This window comes from Chiloscyllium plagiosum, chromosome 14 (assembly GCF_004010195.1).
Source record: "Chiloscyllium plagiosum isolate BGI_BamShark_2017 chromosome 14, ASM401019v2, whole genome shotgun sequence".
In the NCBI taxonomy this organism is placed as follows: domain Eukaryota; kingdom Metazoa; phylum Chordata; class Chondrichthyes; order Orectolobiformes; family Hemiscylliidae; genus Chiloscyllium; species Chiloscyllium plagiosum.
In genome coordinates this window covers 33,242,930-33,264,158 of record NC_057723.1, presented here as the reverse complement: position 1 = coordinate 33,264,158, position 21,229 = coordinate 33,242,930, and the positions used below count along the sequence as shown (strand labels likewise).

Sequence of the window (21,229 nt, the reverse complement as noted above, 5' to 3'; positions counted from 1 at the left end):
TCTCTTTAGACATCAAATTTATACTAATCATAAGTATAATCTTTCCTGTTTTGCAGTAATGGATTTATGATCACTACTGAGCATTTGTTCTTAAAATTGTATATTTCAATTTAAATTTATAACCAAATCACTTTGATGCACAAATTAGCAGATAGCTAGTGTTTCTGACAGGGCAAGATGATACAGTGTATTGTTGTCTGACAGTGTTCTAATTATCCTGTGAGCGTATTAGATTCAGCAGTTTCTTGAGCTGTGTTCGTGAGTTCAGCTTTCTGGCTTAAGGAACAGTTGATTTTCTAAAATAGCTCTAAGTGCTGTCATCAGCTTAAAATCTTTAAGATATATCAAGTTCACAGCATATTTTACATTTTGGACAGCTAATTGGCCCTTTGTTAACGCCCAGCATTTAACATTACAAATGCAGAATCTCATCCTGCATTCTATTGCTGGAATTATAGTGCAGCCGTACCTTCCAAGGGAACTGTTTCAGTGAGTGATTTTATAAGCATAACTAATTGTACCAAAAAGCTGTTTAGAAAAACTCACTAGAATCTTAACATCTACAACACATTTTTAATTTATCATACGATTAAGTGGAGTGAGTGGTGATGCCTTAAAATTCTGAAAAAAATGATAGCTCTTTCTATTTTTTGACATTAGTATTTTGTCAGAAAAAATTATCAATCCGTTAATATTTATTAGTGGATAGCTTAGGCTTCGGCCTAGGATATGGCCCAAATTTACAGCGCGATGAAGAGAATGCAGCTTCTCTCTGGCTGAATAGTCTTCTGATTGCTCTCTGATTACTGTGAACGATAAATAAATTTCTGGGATGGAACTACAAACCAAGCCCAAGGTTCTTTAAAATGAGGAACCATTTGAAACAAAACACACTGGGATGAAAAGGTAAATACTGTTATAACCTGGTGAGGAGGGGTGAATCAGCTTCACTCTTTTAGGGTTGGCTGCTGTAATGCTTTTTAATTCTTTTTCGCATACAGCTGCATCACACATCAATATTTTAACAAACACATTAGGTAAAATATGAAGGCATTTACCAGCTTCTTTTGAGTCGAATAAAGAGGAAACACACACACACACCATTTTAATCCATGAAAGATCTCCTTAGTGAAAGTTAAAAATTGATTATCCATTTTTTATCACTATCATAATGTTTTGATACATAATTCTCCAATTGTCTGGCCAATTAATATTCTAATTCCAAGAATTTAGAAGGGAAAATCAGGAGTGTTTGCTTATTGGTTCATTTTAAGGAATGGCAAGCAAAATTATGCAAAAAGAGAGAACATGTGTCATATCAGAAGAAAGATTTCTTGATTGCATTTCATGCTGCAAATCCAATTAATTATCTTTTTTTGAATTATAATCATTATTGTTATGTAAGTACCAAGTAAAATCCCACAAACAGCAGGTTAAATTAATAACCAGGTAAACTATCTTTGGTGTCGTAGATTGAGGAAGGAATGTCAGCCAAGAATCCAGGAGAGTTTCATGGTTTTCAATGAATAGTGCTGTGAGGGTTTTTACAGTTTACCAGAACAGTTAGTCATGACCTTTGTTCAACATCTTAACTAAAAAGGAGAACCTCTGATGATGCACCTATACCTTGGAATTACACTGATCTCTGAATTATGTGCTGAGATATCAAAGTGTATTTTACTCCATAGCCTTCTGATTTGGTGGTAAAGGCATTCCCTCTGGGAACAATGGCACTTCAATAAGGGCAGAGGTGTGTAAGTATAGTGGGCTTTTCCAGTGGATTTTCCGAGACCATCCTTTAAATTTATCTGTGGTAGACCAGTGGGACATCTGCGTGCTGAGTGCATATGTGAATATTCTTTCTGAGCCTCTTGTGAAGGCTTCATCTGCAATGCGATCAAGAATGTATCGTTAATGATATTGATGGGTGGGCGGGGGGGGGGGGGAAATGGGGTGGAGTCAATAGAGTACATGGAGATGGAGCCCAAAGAAAGAGAGTAAAAAGTGATCGATGAACAAAGAGATAGCTACTGGTAGTCCAAAGTAGTGATAAATGTTAAGTGGGGTGCCAACAACAAGGGTGACTAACTAAAAATGGATTGTTTGGGTAGGGAGCAATGTATCCAATGCAAGACCTAGGGATGTGTGGAGAGGATAAAGGACATGGAGGAGGGTAATTACATTCTGAAGTTGTTAAACTCAATGTTGAGTCTTGAGGACTGTAAGGTATCCAGGTGGAAGATGAGGTTTTGATCCTCTAGCTAGTGTTGAGTTTCACTTGACTAATGCAGGAGGCCTGAGATAGAAACGTTGGCATGGCAACATGGTGGTGTGTTGAAGTAGCAGGCAACTGGAAGCTTGGGGTTAAGGCTGCTTTCTCTTTACAGATGTTGCCACGTCTGTACTTTCTGTTTTTGATTCTGAATTCCAGCATCTGCCTTTCTTTGTATTTATTATTAAGTTTATTCATTGATTCATTTTGGTGAATGAAGAGAAAAATAATGAAAAAAAGAGAACATGGTCCCTGTCAGAAGGAAAAGTTTCTGAGCGTATTGCATGCTTCACATTCAATAAGATTATTTTTGATTTATGGTCATTGTGAGATTTTGCAAGATACCTCCATAATAACAAACATCAAATTAAATAAATATTTATCATATTCCTTCTCAGAATTTAAAGCAGGAAAATGACAGGCCCTTGCGGCAGGAGGAGATCATGTTCCATCCCAATTGGCAAATACTTACCATTTTTAAAAAATTGTTCATGGGATGTGGGCATCGTTGACAATGCTAGCAACTATTATGACAGGAAAGGAAATGTTATATGCTTCTGTTTCTGGGTAGTTTGAGAATTAAAGGAGGATTTGGAAGTGGGGGTTTTCCAATGCAACTACTGCCCCTATCCCTCTAGTTGGTCTATGTCATCAGTTTGGAAGGTGCTGTTAAGGAGCCTTGGACATTCACGGCAGAGCATCTTGTAGGTGCTCCAAACTGCTGTACCCCACCTTTGGTAGTGGATAGGTTGCTAATCAAGCGGATGGTGTCACGTTTAGAGCCACACTTATCAGACAAGGGGAAAACGTGTCATCACAGTCATGTCTTCTGCTTTGTGAGTGGTGGTCAGATCTTGGGTAGTCAGGAGATGAGTTACTTGTTGCAAAGCATCTGACCTACGCTTGAAGGAAGTTTTTGCTGGTGAATTCAGTAATGGTGATGTTATTCAATATCAAGGAGGGGTGGTTATATTCTTTCATGTTGAAGCTGGCTATTGCTTGTCTGGAAGCAATTGTTAATTATCAGCCAGACCTGGTTTCTTTTTTTCTTGTAAAGTGAGTATTGCTGGCTAGGTCAGCCTGTCTTTCCCATTCCTAATAATTTTTGGAAGAATGGTGAGGAACTACCATTTTGAAAGACTGCAGTCAACTCAGCTAGGTCCACCCACATTGTTGTTAGAGAAGGAGTTCCACGACTTTGACCCAATGACAATGAAGGAATGATGATGTAGCTCTAAGTCAGGATAATGTGTGACTTGGTGGGGAACTTGCAGCTGATGGTGTTCCCATGTCTCTGCTGCCCTTGTCCTTCTAGGTGATAGCAATTGTAGATTTGGGAGATATTATCATAGGTGGCTTGATGAGTCGGTGCAGTGCATCTTGTATAGTATTACATCTTGCTCTGGCTTCATTGAGTTCCCATGTTATTTTAAGGGATACCTGCTGCTACTCTTGAAGTGTTATTCTCTAATCTTCATTGAGCTAGGGCTGGTTCCATGACGTAATATTCTGAGTAGAGTTAGAGATATGCAAGCAAGAGATAACAGTTTGTGGGGAACTCAATTCTGATGTTGCTGATGACTGACAGAAATCTCTGAATGAGCAGTTTTGGAATGGGGAATTGATACAGGGCATAGGTTTAGGGTGAGAGGGGAAAGATATAAAAGGGACCTAAGGGGCAACTTTTTCATGCAGAGGGTAGTACGTGTATGGAATGAGCTGCCAGAGGAAGTAGTGGAGGCTGGTACAATTGCAACATTTAAGAGGCATCTGGATGGGTATATGGGTATTTCAGCAAGGCGTTCGAAAAGGTTCCCCACAGTAGGCTATTGTACAAAATGCGGAGGAATGGGATTGTGGGAGATATTGCAATTTGGATCAGTAATTGGCTTGCTGAAAGAAGACAGAGGGTGGTGGTTGATGGGAAATGTTCATCCTGGAGTCCAGTTACTAGTGGTGTACCGTAAGGGTCGGTATTGGGTCCACTGCTGTTCGTCATTTTTATAAACGACCTGGATGACGGCGTAGATGGGTGGGTTAGTAAATTTGCAGACGATACGAAGGTCGGTGGAGTTGTGGATAGTGACGAAAGATGTTGTAGGTTACAGAGAGACATAGATAAGCTGCAGAACTGGGCTGAGAGGTGGCAAATGGGTTTAATGCGGACAAGTGTGAGGTGATTCACTTTGGTCGGAGTAACTGGAATGCAAAGTACTGGGCTAATGGTAAGATTCTTGGTAGTGTAGATGAGCAGAGAGATCTCGGTGTCCAGGTACACAAATCCTTAAAAGTTGCCACCCAGGTTGACAGGGCTGTTAAGAAGGCATACAGTGTTTTAGCCTTTATTAATAGAGGGATCGAGTTCTGGAACCATGAGGTTATGCTACAGCTGTACAAAACTCTGGGGCAGCCGCACTTGGAGTATTGTGTACAGTTCTGGTCACCGCATTATAAGAAGGATGTGGAAGCTTTGGAAAGGGTGCTGAGGAGATTTACTAGGATGTTGCCTGGTATGGAGGGAAGGTCTTATGAAGAAAGGCTGAGGGACTTGAGGCTGTTTTCGTTGGAGAGAACAAGGTTGAGAGGTGACTTAATAGAGACATATAAGATAATCAGAGGGTTAGATAGGGTGGACAGGGAGAGCCTTTTTCCAAGTATGGTGACGGCGAGCATGAGGGGGCATAGCTTTAAATTGAGGAGTGATAGATATAGGACAGATGTCAGAGGTAGTTTCTTTACTCAGAGAGTAGTAAGGGTATGGAATGCTTTGTCTGCAACGGTAGTAGATTCGCCAGCTTTAAGTACATTTAAGTCGTCATTGGACAAGCATATGGACGGACATGGAATAGTGTAGGTTAGATGGGCTTCAGATTGCTATGACAGGTCGGCTTAACAATGAGGGCCGAAGGGCCTGTACTGCGCTGTAATATTCTTTGTTTTATGTACTATGAAGAGGAAGGATTTGGAGGGATATGGGCTGAGTGCTGGCAGGTGGGACTAGATTGGGTTGGGATATCTGGTCGGCATGGACGGGTTGGACCAGAAGGGTCTGTTTCCATGCTGTACATCTCCATGACTCTATGACTGTCGAAATAAAGTTAGCGAAATCAACTAAACAGGTTGGAAAATGAAGAAACAACTTAGATGATATATTATAGATTTTTTTTACTGTCTTGTATGTAGAAGCGGGGAACTGCAATTCAGAATATTTCTTCAGATTTTAAAATGATAGTTAATCTAATGACAAAGCAAATTTGTCGAAGCAATACATTTGTTACACTTTCTATTCTAGATTGTCTTATAGTTGTGGGGAAGACTGTTGTTTGTTTAGGCTTTTACTGTACTGCTTTGTGGTTAGTGTGTATGCATCAATTGCATTGTTTGTAATTGCTGAGGATATTTTCCATCACTAAAGAAATCAAGAGTGATGAAGATTTCTTCCTCTAGTTCATATAAACAGAAAGAAAACCAGGGTTTTTTTCAAATGTTAATTCAGTACTTGCATAGATTTGATAAATTATTTTTTGTCTGAGCAAGACAAAAGCCATTGAGTTAACTCTAACCATTTGGGATGGATGGAGATATACTATGGAAAATGTAATGGAGTGTAGGAAGCGTAATGATTTATCAAACTTGAATTAGATTAAGAGGTGCAAATTTTGTAATTAATGTCTTCTTTGTGACCCTTTATCTTATTAGACACAGATGTGGCAGCTCAATTTGTACAAATCATAATTTCTGGGCAGCCGGAATTGACATGAGAACTGCTTGATGCTGAGAACCTTTTGTCAGTTTACAGTTGTCAGTTAAAACAGCAACATGAAAAAGTACACATTTAATATAAAACAAATATACTCAGTATCTCTCTGTAATGGTATCGTGAAAGACATAGATTACTTATTAACATGTCAAGTATTAACTCATTTAGCTATCACTTTGCTATATTTAACTAGTCTATACTTGTTTATATACAGGGAGAGTTGGATAGATTAAAAGAGTAAAAAGTTATTGGAGATTGTTAGGATTATGGGGGAGTCAGAGTAGGATTGATTTTATTGAATGATGGAGCAGGTACAAGAGGCTGTGGGCCTTTCTTATGCATACATTGTGTACAAACCACAACGACAGCAAGTAGCAAAATAACAAAGCGTTTTTGCTATCATTTGAAAAAAAAAGATACTCTTTATAGAATATGCATGTTTGAATTGCCAAAGAAATTAAGGAAAAGGAGAAAACCATTGTTCCCCTGTCTCTTATTATACCTTGTAAATTATTGTGTTAATAAATCTTGTTGGCATTCACACATGTGAGCGTGAACTGCACTTTTCTACACTATCTACCCACCCTAGCTCCATATCCCTTTTACCCCAGGCTGAAAGAAAATCTATCAGTTCCAGATTCAGTTTGTTGTTTGAGCTCACATCTGCTTTTTGGAGGAAACAGCCTTACCTTTCTATCACTGCCTGCTCTAATTTTAATGTTAGGTGCCCGTATCCTCAAGAGAGGGAAGTGTTTCTGTCATCTACCCTATCAATTCCTTTGAAAGACCGAAAATAAAACTGAATTATGTCACCCCTTAACCATCTCTATTCCAAGAGACTAGCTTATGTAATTTCTTCTCATATTCTGACCCTTGGTCCCCTAGTAGATCAAACTACACTACATTCTTTCCAAGAGAAAAATATGCGTTCTAAGGTGCTGAGCCCTGACATGAAGACATTACTTCGAATGGGTTCTGATGTAGCTGTCCCAAAATATCCTTGCATTAATATTCAACCCTTATAGTTGTTTTAATTCTTTAGGAGATGTGGGCATGATTGGCAACGCCAGCATTTATTGCTCACCTCTAATTGCTATAAAGAATGCAGTGATGGGCTGACTCTTGGATCATTGCAATTCATGTGGTGAGGGACATCCATAGTGCTGTTAGGAAAACCATTTCAGGATTGGGAAGCAGCAACAGTAAGAGTTGTTCATATATTTCCAAGTCAGTTTGGTGTATGGTTTGGGAACATGTAAGTGGTGGTACTCCCATTCATCAGTCCTTGGGCTTTATGTGGTCATGAGTTTGGTAGGAACTGCCAAAAAAAGCTTGGAACGTCGCTGCAGTGCTTCTGGTAATGATGCATACTGCTGGTCACTGTGTATCAGTGGTGGAGGGATGGAATGTTTATGGTGGTGGATAGAATGCCAGTCAGTTGGCTACTTTTTCCTGGATGGTGTCGAGCTTCAGACTGTTGATGAAGTTGCATATACAGAGCCAAGTGGCCATCCAAACAGGTGGAAAGCATTCCGTCACACTTCTGACTTGTACCTTGTGTGGCAGTACAATGGATTTAAGAAGTATATTTTGTTCCTTTTAATGAAGAGAGATTGGGACAGAGGTCCAGGCAGTCTGCTCAAAGCCAATAAAGTAAACAGCTTGTGAGACTTTGGAGTATTTTTAAGAGTTGGAATAATAGAAACAGCCTGAATGGGTAGGGTCAAGCTCCCACAGAACAGGATTTTTAATTTAGCTTTCAGTAATTGTTGGGGTTGTGAAAGCTGTTACATCTCTTTCTCTCTTTGCTCCAGTTTTCAGTTTGGGTTCTCTTCCTGCTGCTAGAATTGTATGAGAGACAGTCTATTTTATTGACTTTGCCTTTGCCAAGGGTGTGTTTATAGGATGTTACTATATGAGTTAATGAGTATTTTATTATTTTGTTAAGTATTTCAATAGCGTTCCAGTTAAGCCAATTCTCTTCATTTCTTTTTATGTTGTCTGTATTTTAACTATAGTGTATCAACAAAGTGTCTTATGCTTCAAGTCTGATAGTTTGACCAATTGAATTGTATCTAGAATGCAAGGCTTGGCACTTGCCTTTAAAATAAGGAACAGTCAGGAGGATCCAGGCTATCTCCTTGTCAGGTCTTGAGAGGATTTGGTCTGATCCATAACCATTTATAGATAAAGGGGATTTAGGGAGTCAAATGGTAATTTTCAGAATTAGCCACAGGATTCCCTGTCTCTGAACTGTTGTTATAGCATGGTATTTATGTGGTAAATGAAGTTCAGTTTCTGGTCAATGGTAACCTCAGGATATTGATAGTGGAGAATTCTATGATGGTAATGCTATTGCATGTCAAGGGGCAATGGTTAAAGATTAGATAATCAGCTGGGTTTTTAAAATAATCAACAATGATCACCATCATCGAGACTAACTTTTAAACTCCAAATTTATCATTTCTATCCAAATTCCATTATATGTCAGATTTTAATCTGTGTCCCCAGAGTATTATCCTAGGTCTTTAGCTTGCTAGTCCAATGACATTACCTTGATACCAGAAAGATATAAAGGCTCTGTTGATACATGGCTTTAAGAAGTGTATTTTGTCCTTTTTTTAAATGAAGAAATGTTGAGACAGAGCTGTTGAGCAGTCTGCTCCAAGCCAATAAAATAAACAGCTTCTGAGGCCTTGGGTTTGGTTTTATGTTGGAACAATAGAAGCAGCCTGAATAAGTGGAGTCAAACTCCCACAGAACCAGAATTTTTAGTTTTAGCTTTGTTCAATTGCTGGGGTATTGAAATTGGATGTGGAAGTTTTAATTCCTCTCTCTGTTACAGCTAAAAGCTGGATTCTTCTTTAGCTGCTAGAATTGCATTTGAGACAATATATTTTCCTGAATTTGCCTTTGCTACGGTATGTTTATAGGATGTTACTATACTGGAACAATTAATTAGTTGTAGTTAATTTATATATTATTTTGTTAAGCATTTTGATAGAATTATAGTTAAGTCAATATTTTAATTTCATTTTTTTGTCTGCATTTTAACTATGGTGTAAAAAAAAGGGTGTTTCGTTTAAAGTTGAATAGTTTGACCAATCGATATACATCTGGAATGTAATGCTTTACACTTACCTTCAAAATAAAAAAGAATTTGCATCTAGGATAACTTCCTAATGTATTTTGAGGAGGTTTTGGTCTGGTTCATAAGAAGACCAACATTCTAATACTCCCTTTCATTACTCTTTTGTACTTGACTACAATATTTTGGTGATTTGTGTGTGTGGACATGTCAAACTCTTTGGATTAGTAGTGCCCAAGCTATTCCTGATTTTAAAAATATCATTTAAATGTATATTTGGATTACAATCTAGAGATCAAAGTATACTTTTGTGGCCAGTATGAGTCAAGGGGTTATTTCTAACTGTCCATTGTACTTTTACAATTGCATATTTGTAAGAATTTTAGAGAAAATTGGATAGTATGTTCCCAATGATGTGGAAATAACTTTCAATAGAACCTCCATGTTTGCTTTGCATTAACACACCACCTTGTTCCAGAGCCAACATCTCTGTCTCAGGCTTGCTGCAGTGCTCCAGCATAGCTCAGCACAATTTGGACAAACAACATCTGCGGCACGGTGACTCAGTGGTTAGCACTGCTACCTCACAGCACCAGGGCCCCAGGTTTGATTCCAGCCTTGGGCAACTGTCTGTGTGGAGTTTGCACATTCTCCCCTTGTCTGCATGGGTTTCGTCCGGGTGCTCCGGTTTCCTCCCACAGTCCAAAGATGTGCAGGTTAGGTGAATTGGCCATGCTAAACTGCCCATAGTGTTCAAGGATGTACAGGTTAGGTGCATTAGTCATGGGAAATGTAGTGTAATAGGGTAGGGAAATGGGCAAGTTACTCTTCTGAGGGTCGATGTGGACTTGTTGGGCCAAGTGACCTGTTTCCACACTGTAGGGATTCTATGATGATCTATGAACATATCATTTTCTGCTTGGGGACTCTACAGCCCTTTGGACTCAATATCGAGTTCAATAACTTGGGGCTAGAAGCACCTTCTTCCATCTCCTTACCGCAACCCCCACAACTAGGCCTTGTTATCACATAGAGGGCTCATGCCCGAAACGTCGATTCTCCTGCTCCTTGGATGCTGCCTGACCTGCTGCACCTTTCCAGCAACACATTTTCAGCTCTGATCTCCAGCATCTGCAATCCTCACTTTCTCCTATCACATAGAGTCATAGAGATGTACAGCACAGAAACTGATCCTTCAGTCCAACTCATCCATGCCAACCAGATATCCCAACCCAATCTAGTCCCACCTACCAGCAATCGGCCCATATCTCTCCAAACCCTTCCTACTCAAAAACCCATACAGATCCCTTTTAAATGTTGCAACTGTACCAGCCTCCACCACTTCCTCTGGCAGCTCATTCCAGACATGTTCCACCCTCTGCATGAAAAAGCTGCCTCTTAGGTCTCTTTCGTATCTTTCACCACTCACCCTAAACCTCTACCCTCTAGTTCTGGACTCCTCAATGCCAGGGAAGAGACTTTGTCTATTTATCCTATTCATGCTCCTCATGATTTTGTAAATCTCCAAAAATGGTCTGCTCGGCTCAGGCTTGGAGGGCCAAAGGGCCTGTTCCTGGGCTGTAAATTTTCTTTGTTCTCTTTGTTCTATTACACACCACCCATTGTTAGCCATTCATTCTCCCAGGCTGATTGTTATCCACTCCTTTGTCTGTTTAACTAGTCTTCTCTCTCTTTGGTCTCCATCTCCACCTATCATTTACTCCTAACGCCCTCTCTCCACCCTATCTTCTGCATAAAAAGCAACTTTTTCCCAGCTCTCATCAGTTCTGAGGAAGCATCACTGACCCAAAATGCTAACTCTCATTTCTCTTCACAGATGTTGCCAGACCTGCTGAGCTTTTCCAGCAACTTCTGTTGTTGTTTCTGATTTCCAATATCTGCAGTATTTTTGGTTTTGAATTTGCAGTAATAACTTCATCATTTTGAAATTATGTTTTACTCGGTAAAAGTTAGTTGATTTTGTTGACGTGCACGAGTACACAAATAGGTTAATACAGGAATTTCAGTGCCACATGCTTTCAGTGACTTTCAAGGGTAGATTATCACTGCGTCACTTTTATCACTGGAATCACAATATGAAGATTTTAAAATGTAGAATCCTTTTTTAGTGATGTAACTAAAATGCAGAAATCCATCAAAACGGTTATGAGCAGTATCATTCTGCTAATATACTTGATTGTCATCTTATTGAGAAACCATCGACAATGAAGAGCTGTGCAGATTCCAAAGGAGAGTGAGGAATGTATCAAGTCATTAAAGCTGTTACTGCAGGTTTCAATGGAAACAACTGTCACTGATAAACAGACAGCAGTCTAAAAGCATATTGGTGGAATATTGTACAATTCTGGTGATTACTATGAATGGAAAAGTCACAGGAAGAACCCACGGAAGTGAATGCAGGCTTGACAATCCCAAATGAATGATAATTTTGCAATAAATAGAGTCAGTCAATAGAAACGTATCAATGGACTACAACAGCTGTTATAGAAATCTGTAACAATCCAAAGCTTCAAGAGTCTGACATAAACTGTAAAGGAATAAAAGATGGTTTTAAATGCTCTGCAAAATCTTTCTCAAGAGTGTATTAAAAAGGCCAGATGGATGTATTACAGGCTAAATTCATCTATCATACATTCCCTGTGGTGAAATGTACTCAAAGGACATGCAGATCAAAAACAGGGTTACAACAACCTATGCTCCCTTCAAGTGCAGCTCCCACTAAAAACATGGATTTATTGAATTTACTGTAGTACATGAAAGAGATGCTCCAGGGAAGAGCTGAAAAAATTGCATTTGTGAATCTTATTCCAATCTGTTGTTTGAATTTCTTTAAAATAGAATGGCAATGATTACAACTGCCTCTTATTAAAATTGCCCATGTCCAATCTTCTCTCCGTCATACTCTCTATCATCTTCATCTTAGCCAAAACCTTTGCTGACATATATTGATGGCACTATGGAAAAAATAACATTAATTCATTCTGCTTTTACTGTATATTTATGTTCAGACAGAGGCACATAAGAGTGACAACATAATTCCTGCTGATTTGTTTCCGCTAATCTGCAACTTGACATTAGTATAGTAGAAATGTAGCATTACCCCAACATCATCTGAGGTGGGCTGTGGGCTGTATTCTTAGATAAATTTATGCATTTAGATAGCCACAAGAGGCTAACCTAGCCCTTTTTATATTAATGACTTAAATTGGAGCCTTTTCTATTAGAATAATTGAACAGAAAAACAATAGTCATGATTTAATTCTTTTGAAGATGTCTAGACTTATTGATTGATGAATCACTACATAGCAAGTCTTGAGAAGATTTGTAGCTTAGGTTGAGGCTCTGGACGTAGGTTTGCTTGCTGAGCTCGAAGGTTCATTTCCAGACATTTTGTCACCCAACTAGGTAACATCTTTAGTGGGCATCCAGGCGAAGCACTGCTGATGATTCCTGCTTTCTATTTATATGTTTCGGTTTCTTTGGGTTGGTGATGTCATTTCCTGTGATGATATCATTTCCTATTCTTTTTCTCAGGGGGTGGTAGGTGGGGTCGAACTCATTGTGTTTGTCGATAGAGTTCCAGATGGAATGCCATGCTTCTAGGGATTTTCGTTTCTGTTTGGCATTGATGGATGTGTTGTCCCAGTCGAAATGGTGTCCTTCCATATTAGTATGTAAGGATACTAGTGAGAGAGGGTTGTGTTGTTTTGTGGCTAGTTAGTGTTAATGTATCCTGGTAGCTAGTTTACTGCCTGTTTGTCCAATGTAGTGTTTGTTACAGTTCTTGGACAGTATTTTGTAAATGACATTAGTTTTACTTGTTGTCTGTTTCGGGTCTTTCAAGTTCATTAGCTGCTGTTTTAGTGCGGTTGGTGGGTTTTGTGGGCTACCTTGATGCCAAGGGGTCTGAGTAGTCTGGCAGTCATTTCCAAGATATCTTTGATGTAGGGGAGAGTGGCTAGGGTTTCTGGATGTGTTTTGTCTGCTTGTTTGGGTTTGATGCTGAGAAATCGGTGGATGTGTTCATTGGGTAGCCATTCTTTTTGAATACATGGTATAGGTGATTTTACTCTGCTCTGCATAGTTCCTCTGTGCTGCAGTGTGTGTTGGCTCATTGAAATAATGTTCTGATACAGCATCATTTGTGTATGTCGGGACGATTGCTTCTGTAGTTCAATATTTAGTTCATGTGTTGTTTTCCTGTAGACGCTGGTTTGAAGTTCCCCATTGGCTGTTCACTCTACTGTGACATCTAGGAATGGTAGTTTGTCGTTGTTTCCCTCCTCTTTAGTAATTTTTATGCCAGTATGGGCATTATTGATGGTCTTGAAGGTTTCCTCTAATTTGTCTCGTTTAGTGATGACAAAGGTGTCATCCATGCAGTGGACCCAAAGTTTGGGTTGGATGGTTGGTAGAGCTGTTTGTTCAAGTCTCTGCATTACTGCCTCTGCTAAGAACCCTGATATCGGAGATCCCTAGAATTCCTAGAAGGATGGCATTTCAACCGGAACTCTATTAACAAACACATCGAGTTAGACCCGATTTACCATCCCCTGAGAAAAAGAATAGGAAATGATATCACCACAGAAAATGACATCACCAACCCAAAGAAACCCAAACATATAAATAGAAAGCAAGAATCATCAGCAGTGCTTCACCCGGAGGCCCACTGAAGATGTTACCGAGTAGGGTGACGAAACATCTGGAAATGAACCTTCCAGCTTAGCGAGCAAACCTACATGAATCACTACTGTTGAGGTTCTGTTCGCTGAGCTGGGAATTTGTGTTGCAGACATTTTGTCCCCTGTCTAGGTGACATCCTCAGTTCTTGGGAGCCTCCTGTGAAGCGCTTCTGTGATGTATCCTCTGGCATTCACAGGAGGCTCCCAAGCACTGAGGATGTCACCTGGACAGGGGGCGAAACGTCTGCAACACAAATTCCCAGCTTGGCGAACAGAACCACAACAACGAGCACCCGAGCTACAAATCTTCTCACAAACTATGAATCACTACATTTTGCATTGACAATCCAAAGTCAGATTTGATCAGATTGCAGGTTCAATCTGAGCTCCAATCACCACTGATCCAGAGTTGGAGTATTTGGTCTCCAAATATTGATCACCACCTTCTGTCTGCTGCATTTCCCACTGTGGGAAAGATACCATTACCCATGGGATGATTTTGGGGTGCTGGTGTTGGACTGGGGTGTGCAAAGTTAAAAATCACACAAACCCAGGATATAGTCCAACAGGTTGATTTGGAAGCACTAGCTTTCGTAGCACTGCTCCTTCATCAGTTGTTTCTGGGGAATACCGATGGGAGACTAAGGTTCACTGAACTTCAACAGTAAGGATACCAAAACCGCATCTGCAGATCTTTATACAAACACAAAATATAAGAAACAAATTAAATGAGCTGCAGCCACAGATTCAAATAGGAAACTATGATGTAGGAACCATTGCGGGGCATAGCTGCAACAATGGTCAGGATTGGGAACTAAACATACCAGGTTATACAGGAAGGATAGAGAAAACAGCAGAGAGGATGGATTAGCATGACTGATTAGAAACAGAACCATTTCTATGGTGAGGGAGAATGCAATGAGGGAAAAGCGCATAGTGGACACCTTATGGGTGTAAATGAGGAGCCATAAAGGAACTAACAACAACATTAGGTTTCATATATATAGACCACCTGGCAGCAACTCAGAAGTGTCATGATTTCTGCTGCTAGCACCATTTCCAAAAGGCCATTGTGCACCAGGACAGTGGAGCTGCCCTGCTTGGTTCCTGTTATTTGCCCCAGATATAGCACATAAGGAGAAATTAGCACCCCACTTTGTGACTAGGGAACTGGAAGTCCTGGTGGAGGGGAGACACAGAGGAAGAATATCCTCTATCCCATAACCAGTAGAAGAGGCCACAACACCAGATCCTGCCAGCCTGATCCGAGGTTGCTTTTGGGTTAGTGTGGTCTTGACCATCAGCAGAATCATCTAGCAGTGTAGCAAGAAGGTCATTATTCATCTTTGTTCCTCCAGGATAAGTGCCAACATCTTCCCTCTCCTACCTTGCTCAATCCTTCCATCAAGGCTCATGCTCTACCAGTCTGACTGTTGCATGTGACATCTACCCTTACTCACTTTGAGCCATCCAATTTCCCCACATCACCAACTCTGATTGGCCTCAGTACTGCCTAACTACTCACCACTTGCACTAGCACTATCAGCTGTGCATTTTACATCTCAATCTTTACCTCTCTAATTCCAGCAGAAAACAGCTCACAGGAGGGCAGAAAAGACCAAGATGGGTGGTGGAGCACCTGCCAGTGGCTCCTCACCTGCAATGAAAAGGTGATCCTAACACTGACTGCCCATACCAGCTAAACAACTAGCCAAGCCCGTGAAATGATATTGAAGATTGTCAACAACTCACTGTGCTGGGACTCCTTGATTGGAGAGTGTCTTGCGTGATTTGACTGAGACTAATTCTCTTAGACTTCTCTTCCACTCCCCGAACTGCGACAACATTCCACTCTTTTTATTTTGTTCATCACTGACAAGGCTAGCATTGTTGACCATCTTTAACGGGCGTTGAACTCACTTGCTAGTCCATTTAAGAATCAACCATATTGCTATGGGTCTTGAGATTTGTTTAATCCAGACTGAATAAGAGTGGCATATTTCCTTTCTTAAGCAATGTTAGTAAACCAAATAATTTTTTTACAACAGTTGATGATAGACTCAAAGATCATCATAACTAGATACAGTATATATTTATATTCATTAAACTTAAATTTCACCAACTGCCTTGTAGGATTCAAATCCATGTCCCTAGCGCTTTAGCTAGGTCTCTCATTTGCTAGGCCAGTGACATTAGAACTACACTACTGTCTTCCAAATATGCTACAAATGACACAGACACCTGCCAATAGTATACAAATGCCTGGTCCTTAGATGCCCCTCCTAACTATTTCCCATCCTAACTGAATTGACTAAAGATGGATTCTCTTGATAGGGTTGGCCATCCAGAAGAATGTAGCTCCAAGATCAAGAGCCTTGGAAATAGCTGGTACACAGGCAAAACGTTTTTTTTAAAAAGTTACATCGCTGTAAAATTTGAAGTCTCACTCCACTTATCCAGGTCAAGCTTAATGTCCCTGGATCAGCTGTTGGATGTTGGAATTTAATCAATGGTTCCATCATCAAGCATTCTAGTTTTTCATTTGATATGAAACAGAATGGAAGCCATTGTTCTCTTATTTGCAATTTGTTGACTTGTGCCTGCTTATGTATTGTAGGCATATACTCCCATATTACAATCGACACACAGCAGGGTGCTTTCCAAACACTGGCAATGAAGACAGTTAAGACAACTCCTGTTACTAGATTCCTGTAAATGCTGGAATCTGGAATGGTGCTGCCCAACTTTAGATTCAGATTTAGTTTAGTATTTGTTTGATTTAAGGGGACAAAACAGGATAACATTAACAATATTTAGATAGTTATTCTTTCACTGCAGAATGGAATTTGGAATTACTTTTTTTTATGCCAGTCTGTGATTCTTAAATCTAAGAGAGAAACAGACAATGTTATTGTGATACAAAAGCAAAATATTCTAAATGCTAGGAATCTGAAATAAAAACAGACAATGCTGGAACTACTCAGCAGGATAGGCAACATCCATAGTTCTACAGAGGGGCGATTGATGTAAAATATTAATTCTGTTTCTATCCACAGAAATGCCTGATCTGCTGAATGTTTCTCACATTTCCTGTTTTTATTTGATTTTTCTGAATATGTTAAAGAATATACAAATTTAAAATTTCTTGGGGGCAATGTACTAAAAGTGTCTCTGATACCTTTTGGCACGTTGATCATTCTTCCCTCTGAGCAAAGAAGAGAAAGGTGAGACTGAATAGACAGTGGCAATATAATACATTACAATATGGAACATTTTATTTACTTAGTTTTCTGTAAAGAATTGAATAAGTACACACCAAGAGCAGTTTGGATGAAGTCGAAACAAAAAGAAAGTCTGGTTAGTATTTGGAACAGTGACATTTTTCATAAAAAGATACCTTCTCTGGAGGGATAGGGGCTTCATGGAAACTGACAATCCCATTGATTATTGGGAAAACAATATAGTGATGTAAATTATATTGAAATCCATCGTCATGGCACTTGAATGTGATATTATTACATTTAAAATGCATCTGTTTTCCATTTTAAGGAGAAAAGGTTTGAAAAATAATCAACAAGTGAATATCCCTCTAAGTTGATGGCACTTTGCAGAAATCACACAATATTCTGAAAGTGTTCTGTTTTTTTTTTGCTTCTCCAGGTGGTTCTTCCCGATGGCCCTCACCACAGTGTGAATGTGGCTGCAGAAATGATAAAAGTGAAAAGGATGGAGAAAGCATTACATCCTGCAATGAACTATCCACTTCAAGCTGTGATAGCCAGTCTGAGGCCAGCTCTCCACAGGAGACAGTGATCTGTGGTCCAGTAACCCGGCAATCCAATATCCAGACCCTGGACCGACCAGCCAAAAAAGGGCCAGTGCAACAAGTGCAGCAAAGTGAATTCCGAAGGAAAAGCGATCTGTTAAGGACACTCACCAGTGGATCCCGTGAATCCAACGCATGCAAAAAGAAAATCAAAGAGAAACTGACAATTGAGGAAGAGTTAGAGAAATGCATTCAAGATTTTCTAAAAATTAAGATACCTGACAGGTTCCCAGAGCAAAAATACCCATGGCAATTAGAACTGTTGCGGAAGTACCATCTATAGAATAAGTTAGGTCCTTGCAAGGACTCTTCCCTAGCTCAGGCTACCCTCGCGTCTATGCTTCTGGACTGTCCTGACTTCAGACTCTTACCTGTTCCCAGGTTACGACTATTCCCTGCTCTGCAGTGCTCCTGAGCTCTCACTGCTCTCTGTTCCTGCTTTGGGCTCTGGCAGTTCTTGAATACAGTTCCCGGATACGTTTGAAATTTGACTGCTTCATCTTCAATTGTTTCTGAATGGTCTTTATCCCATTTACTAAGACTTGAACCAAACAAGGGCAAACAGTGGATGGGAAAATGGCTTGAGCTCTAATCAGTTATTTGCTGCTGATAAAAAATAGATGGGAACTGTTAATGTCTCCAGATCAACGACATACCGAGAAAGTGAGAAAATAGGACTTGGGGTGTCAGCGCCACGTTTTACAAACTTTCAGACACCCTTCTCAGAGGAAAAGCAGATTGTCTGGCCAATAAAATGGTCAGACATGTAGCACTGCTGCTTCTGGTCACAATGATCTGATAACCTATTACTCCCTTCTCTGGTTCCTGCATGTATTACGTGTGCAGATTGTCAATCAGACTTCAGTTTCTGTACTGTTGAGTGTAAAGACTTTGGTGTTTGTGATGAAAAGACATCTATCTTCTCACATATGGAAGTTCTCTCAAAAATCTTCCATTTACTACACATTTCCTGACTGAAATATCTTGAAGCTGCACCACAATCAGACACCTTTAGCTTGCTTGGTTTAACAAAAAGTATAGGCACTTACTGTTTTTTCCCATTTTAAAAGAAAAAGCACATTGAAGTTTGCTTATGTTGTGAGGTCAGTAATGCGGGTTGAAGCAGAGATTTCTTGCACTGACTGTAAAGTGATGGATACAATATTCTTGAATCTAGTTGAAGTTGACAATGACCTTGTCTTTTCAAATTATACAGGATAGGTTTGATGTAAAGTGGACTTGCACTGATTTAACTAACAAAGTGTGACTCTGAAATTCAGTATTCACTGTGTGATGTTTTAATTGGATCATTATTAACGGTCTATTGATGACTTGTGTTCTTTCCTTGGAGATTTGTGTAACTCTCTTGCAGTGTGTGACTTTTTTCCCAGTAAGTTTGTGGTACATGTTTCCCTCTTGGGATGTTGAAGCACAAGTTTGTCTCTTCCTTGAAATAATGCCACAATGGTGGTCTGTACTTTGATGATTGGTTGTTAGTTTCAAGTTAAGTTAATCAATTAAACCCTTTGAGGGCTGCAGTAGTATCCCTACACTGTGCCTGAACTTGATAGGATGTTTATATTTTGACTGACTGATACAGAAAGCTGTTTTTGTGTGTTTTACATGGTCTCTTTGTGGTCTGTGCCCCTTGCTATTATGTTAGTGCAAAATTTAGAAATTAATTTATCAGTCCTCAGAGGGTTAATTCACTAAGAAGTGGAGTACCTTCCTTTTTCCATATGTTTAGTTGGTTATTTAAAAAAAAGGAACCTTATATCTTACAAATTTCTCTACAAAGTGAACAAGTCCAATGACCAGCTGAACAATGACACCTTCACTGAGCTGAGTAGTTCTATGGTCACTTTTTGCTGACTGCCTTTTAAATGTGCAATAAGATGTTGTAATTTTGTGTTGTTTGAAAATATCAATTTTCTCGTGATGTCATTGTGACAAATTTGAGTTGAGTTTTCTGGATTCTTGCCTCTCAGCCCTTCCATCCCCAAACAATGAGAATCCTTTTTGATGACGATGTCTCACAATCTTTTTTTTTTGTTTTCCTTAATAGCCAGAAGAGCAATTGTTCCTCACTTTGGTATAATTTTGCTGAGGATTGACATCCAAAATATCAACTTTCAGCAAGCAAGCCCAGCCTGGATTGAACCACTGTCTTTGCATTTGACTTGTCAGTGCCAAGCTAATGACAGAAAGATATTGCTAACTAGGCTATTTTGGCTCTTTTCACTGTGGAATATGTATGTCCTTTAAAATAACTTTAAGTGATAAAGATAATGCTCACATCAGAATTATATCAGACTGTTAGCTAAATGCAAAGGCTGCCAGGACACTATCTTTGGCTACTGGGCTTAATTTGATTCAGTAGTAAGTTGTTTTTTTTGTGAATTAAGGTGATATACTGCACCGTGTTCTTGCATATCTCCATATAACTGGTTGATACTTCTGTGGTACTGCACTGTTTTGTTTAATAAATTACAGACACAAAAGAAACATGTGACTGACAGCTTGTAATGGTTGAAAATGTAAACAGTTTAAATATACAGTATAAGGAAATGCACAATATTTATAAATAAAAATATACACAAACCATTCAGATTGCTGATGTACTACAATATGAAGCAAAACATTAGTCAAATGTTATTAATAAATCTGATGACATTATCTTGTTGGCTAAGATCAAGTCATTTAGCACGGACTGAGCGTTAACCCTGTGACTTCTTATTAACAAAATAAATATAATTTAACACAATATTTGTACGAGTTGAATGATGAGAGATGCTTGTAGCAGAAATGCTTTTGATCAGTTTTACAACAATTTTGTTTGGTTTTTGTCTAGCAGCTAAGAGATTGAAAGGATTTTGTTTACTTCTGACTGACTTCAAATTTGATTTTCTGGATAAAAGCAGGGATATTCTCGAGGTAAAAGCATGAGTTAAAGGAATAGTTTCTCTTGAAATAGCCACAATGCTTGAGAGCAGAGGAAACTGAGATGAGAAAAACAAACTACATGATCATAAGGAACTCCTGCTGAATTTCCTCTCCACTGATTTGAAAGACCAAATGTTTGGTCTCTGTCTTCAAATTCAAATTTTCCATTTTTAGTGGTAAAGAAAAGCCAGAGAGCTATAGACTGGTGAGCCAAACACCAGTTGGAGAGAATGCTGAGGGACAGGATTTACATGCATTTGGAAAGATGAGGACTGAGTAAGGAAAGTCAACATGGCTTTGTGCGTGGGAAATTATGTCTCACTAACCTGTTTGGGTTTTTTGAAGAATAACAGAGAGGAGTAATGAAGGTAGAGCAGTGGTCATGATCTATATGGACTTCAGTCAGGTTTCTCATGGTAGACTGGTTAACAAGGTTAGATCACATGGAATACAGAGAGAACTAGCCACATGGATAAAGAACTGACTCGAAGGTAGAAGACAGAGGGTGGTGGTGGAGAGTTGCTTTTCAGACTGGAGGCCTGTGACCAGCGGTGTGCCACAAGGATTGGTGCTGGGTCCACTGCTTTTTGTCATTTATATCTATAATTTGGATATAAACATAAAAGGTATGCTTAAT

At 39.4% G+C, this 21,229-nt stretch overlaps 1 protein-coding gene across 1 annotated transcript in view; it reads left to right on the top strand.

Annotated features, from left to right (window-relative positions):
* Positions 1–20,476, top strand: part of kctd16b (potassium channel tetramerization domain containing 16b) — a 209,764-nt gene extending 189,288 nt beyond the window's left edge. Inside the window, exon 2 of the mRNA XM_043703492.1 lies at positions 17,484–20,476. Within this exon, the coding sequence (XP_043559427.1) occupies positions 17,484–17,932 (449 nt within the window). The 3' untranslated portion in view covers positions 17,933–20,476. The remainder of the gene's footprint in view (positions 1–17,483) is intronic.
* Positions 20,477–21,229: the final 753 nt, after the last annotated feature.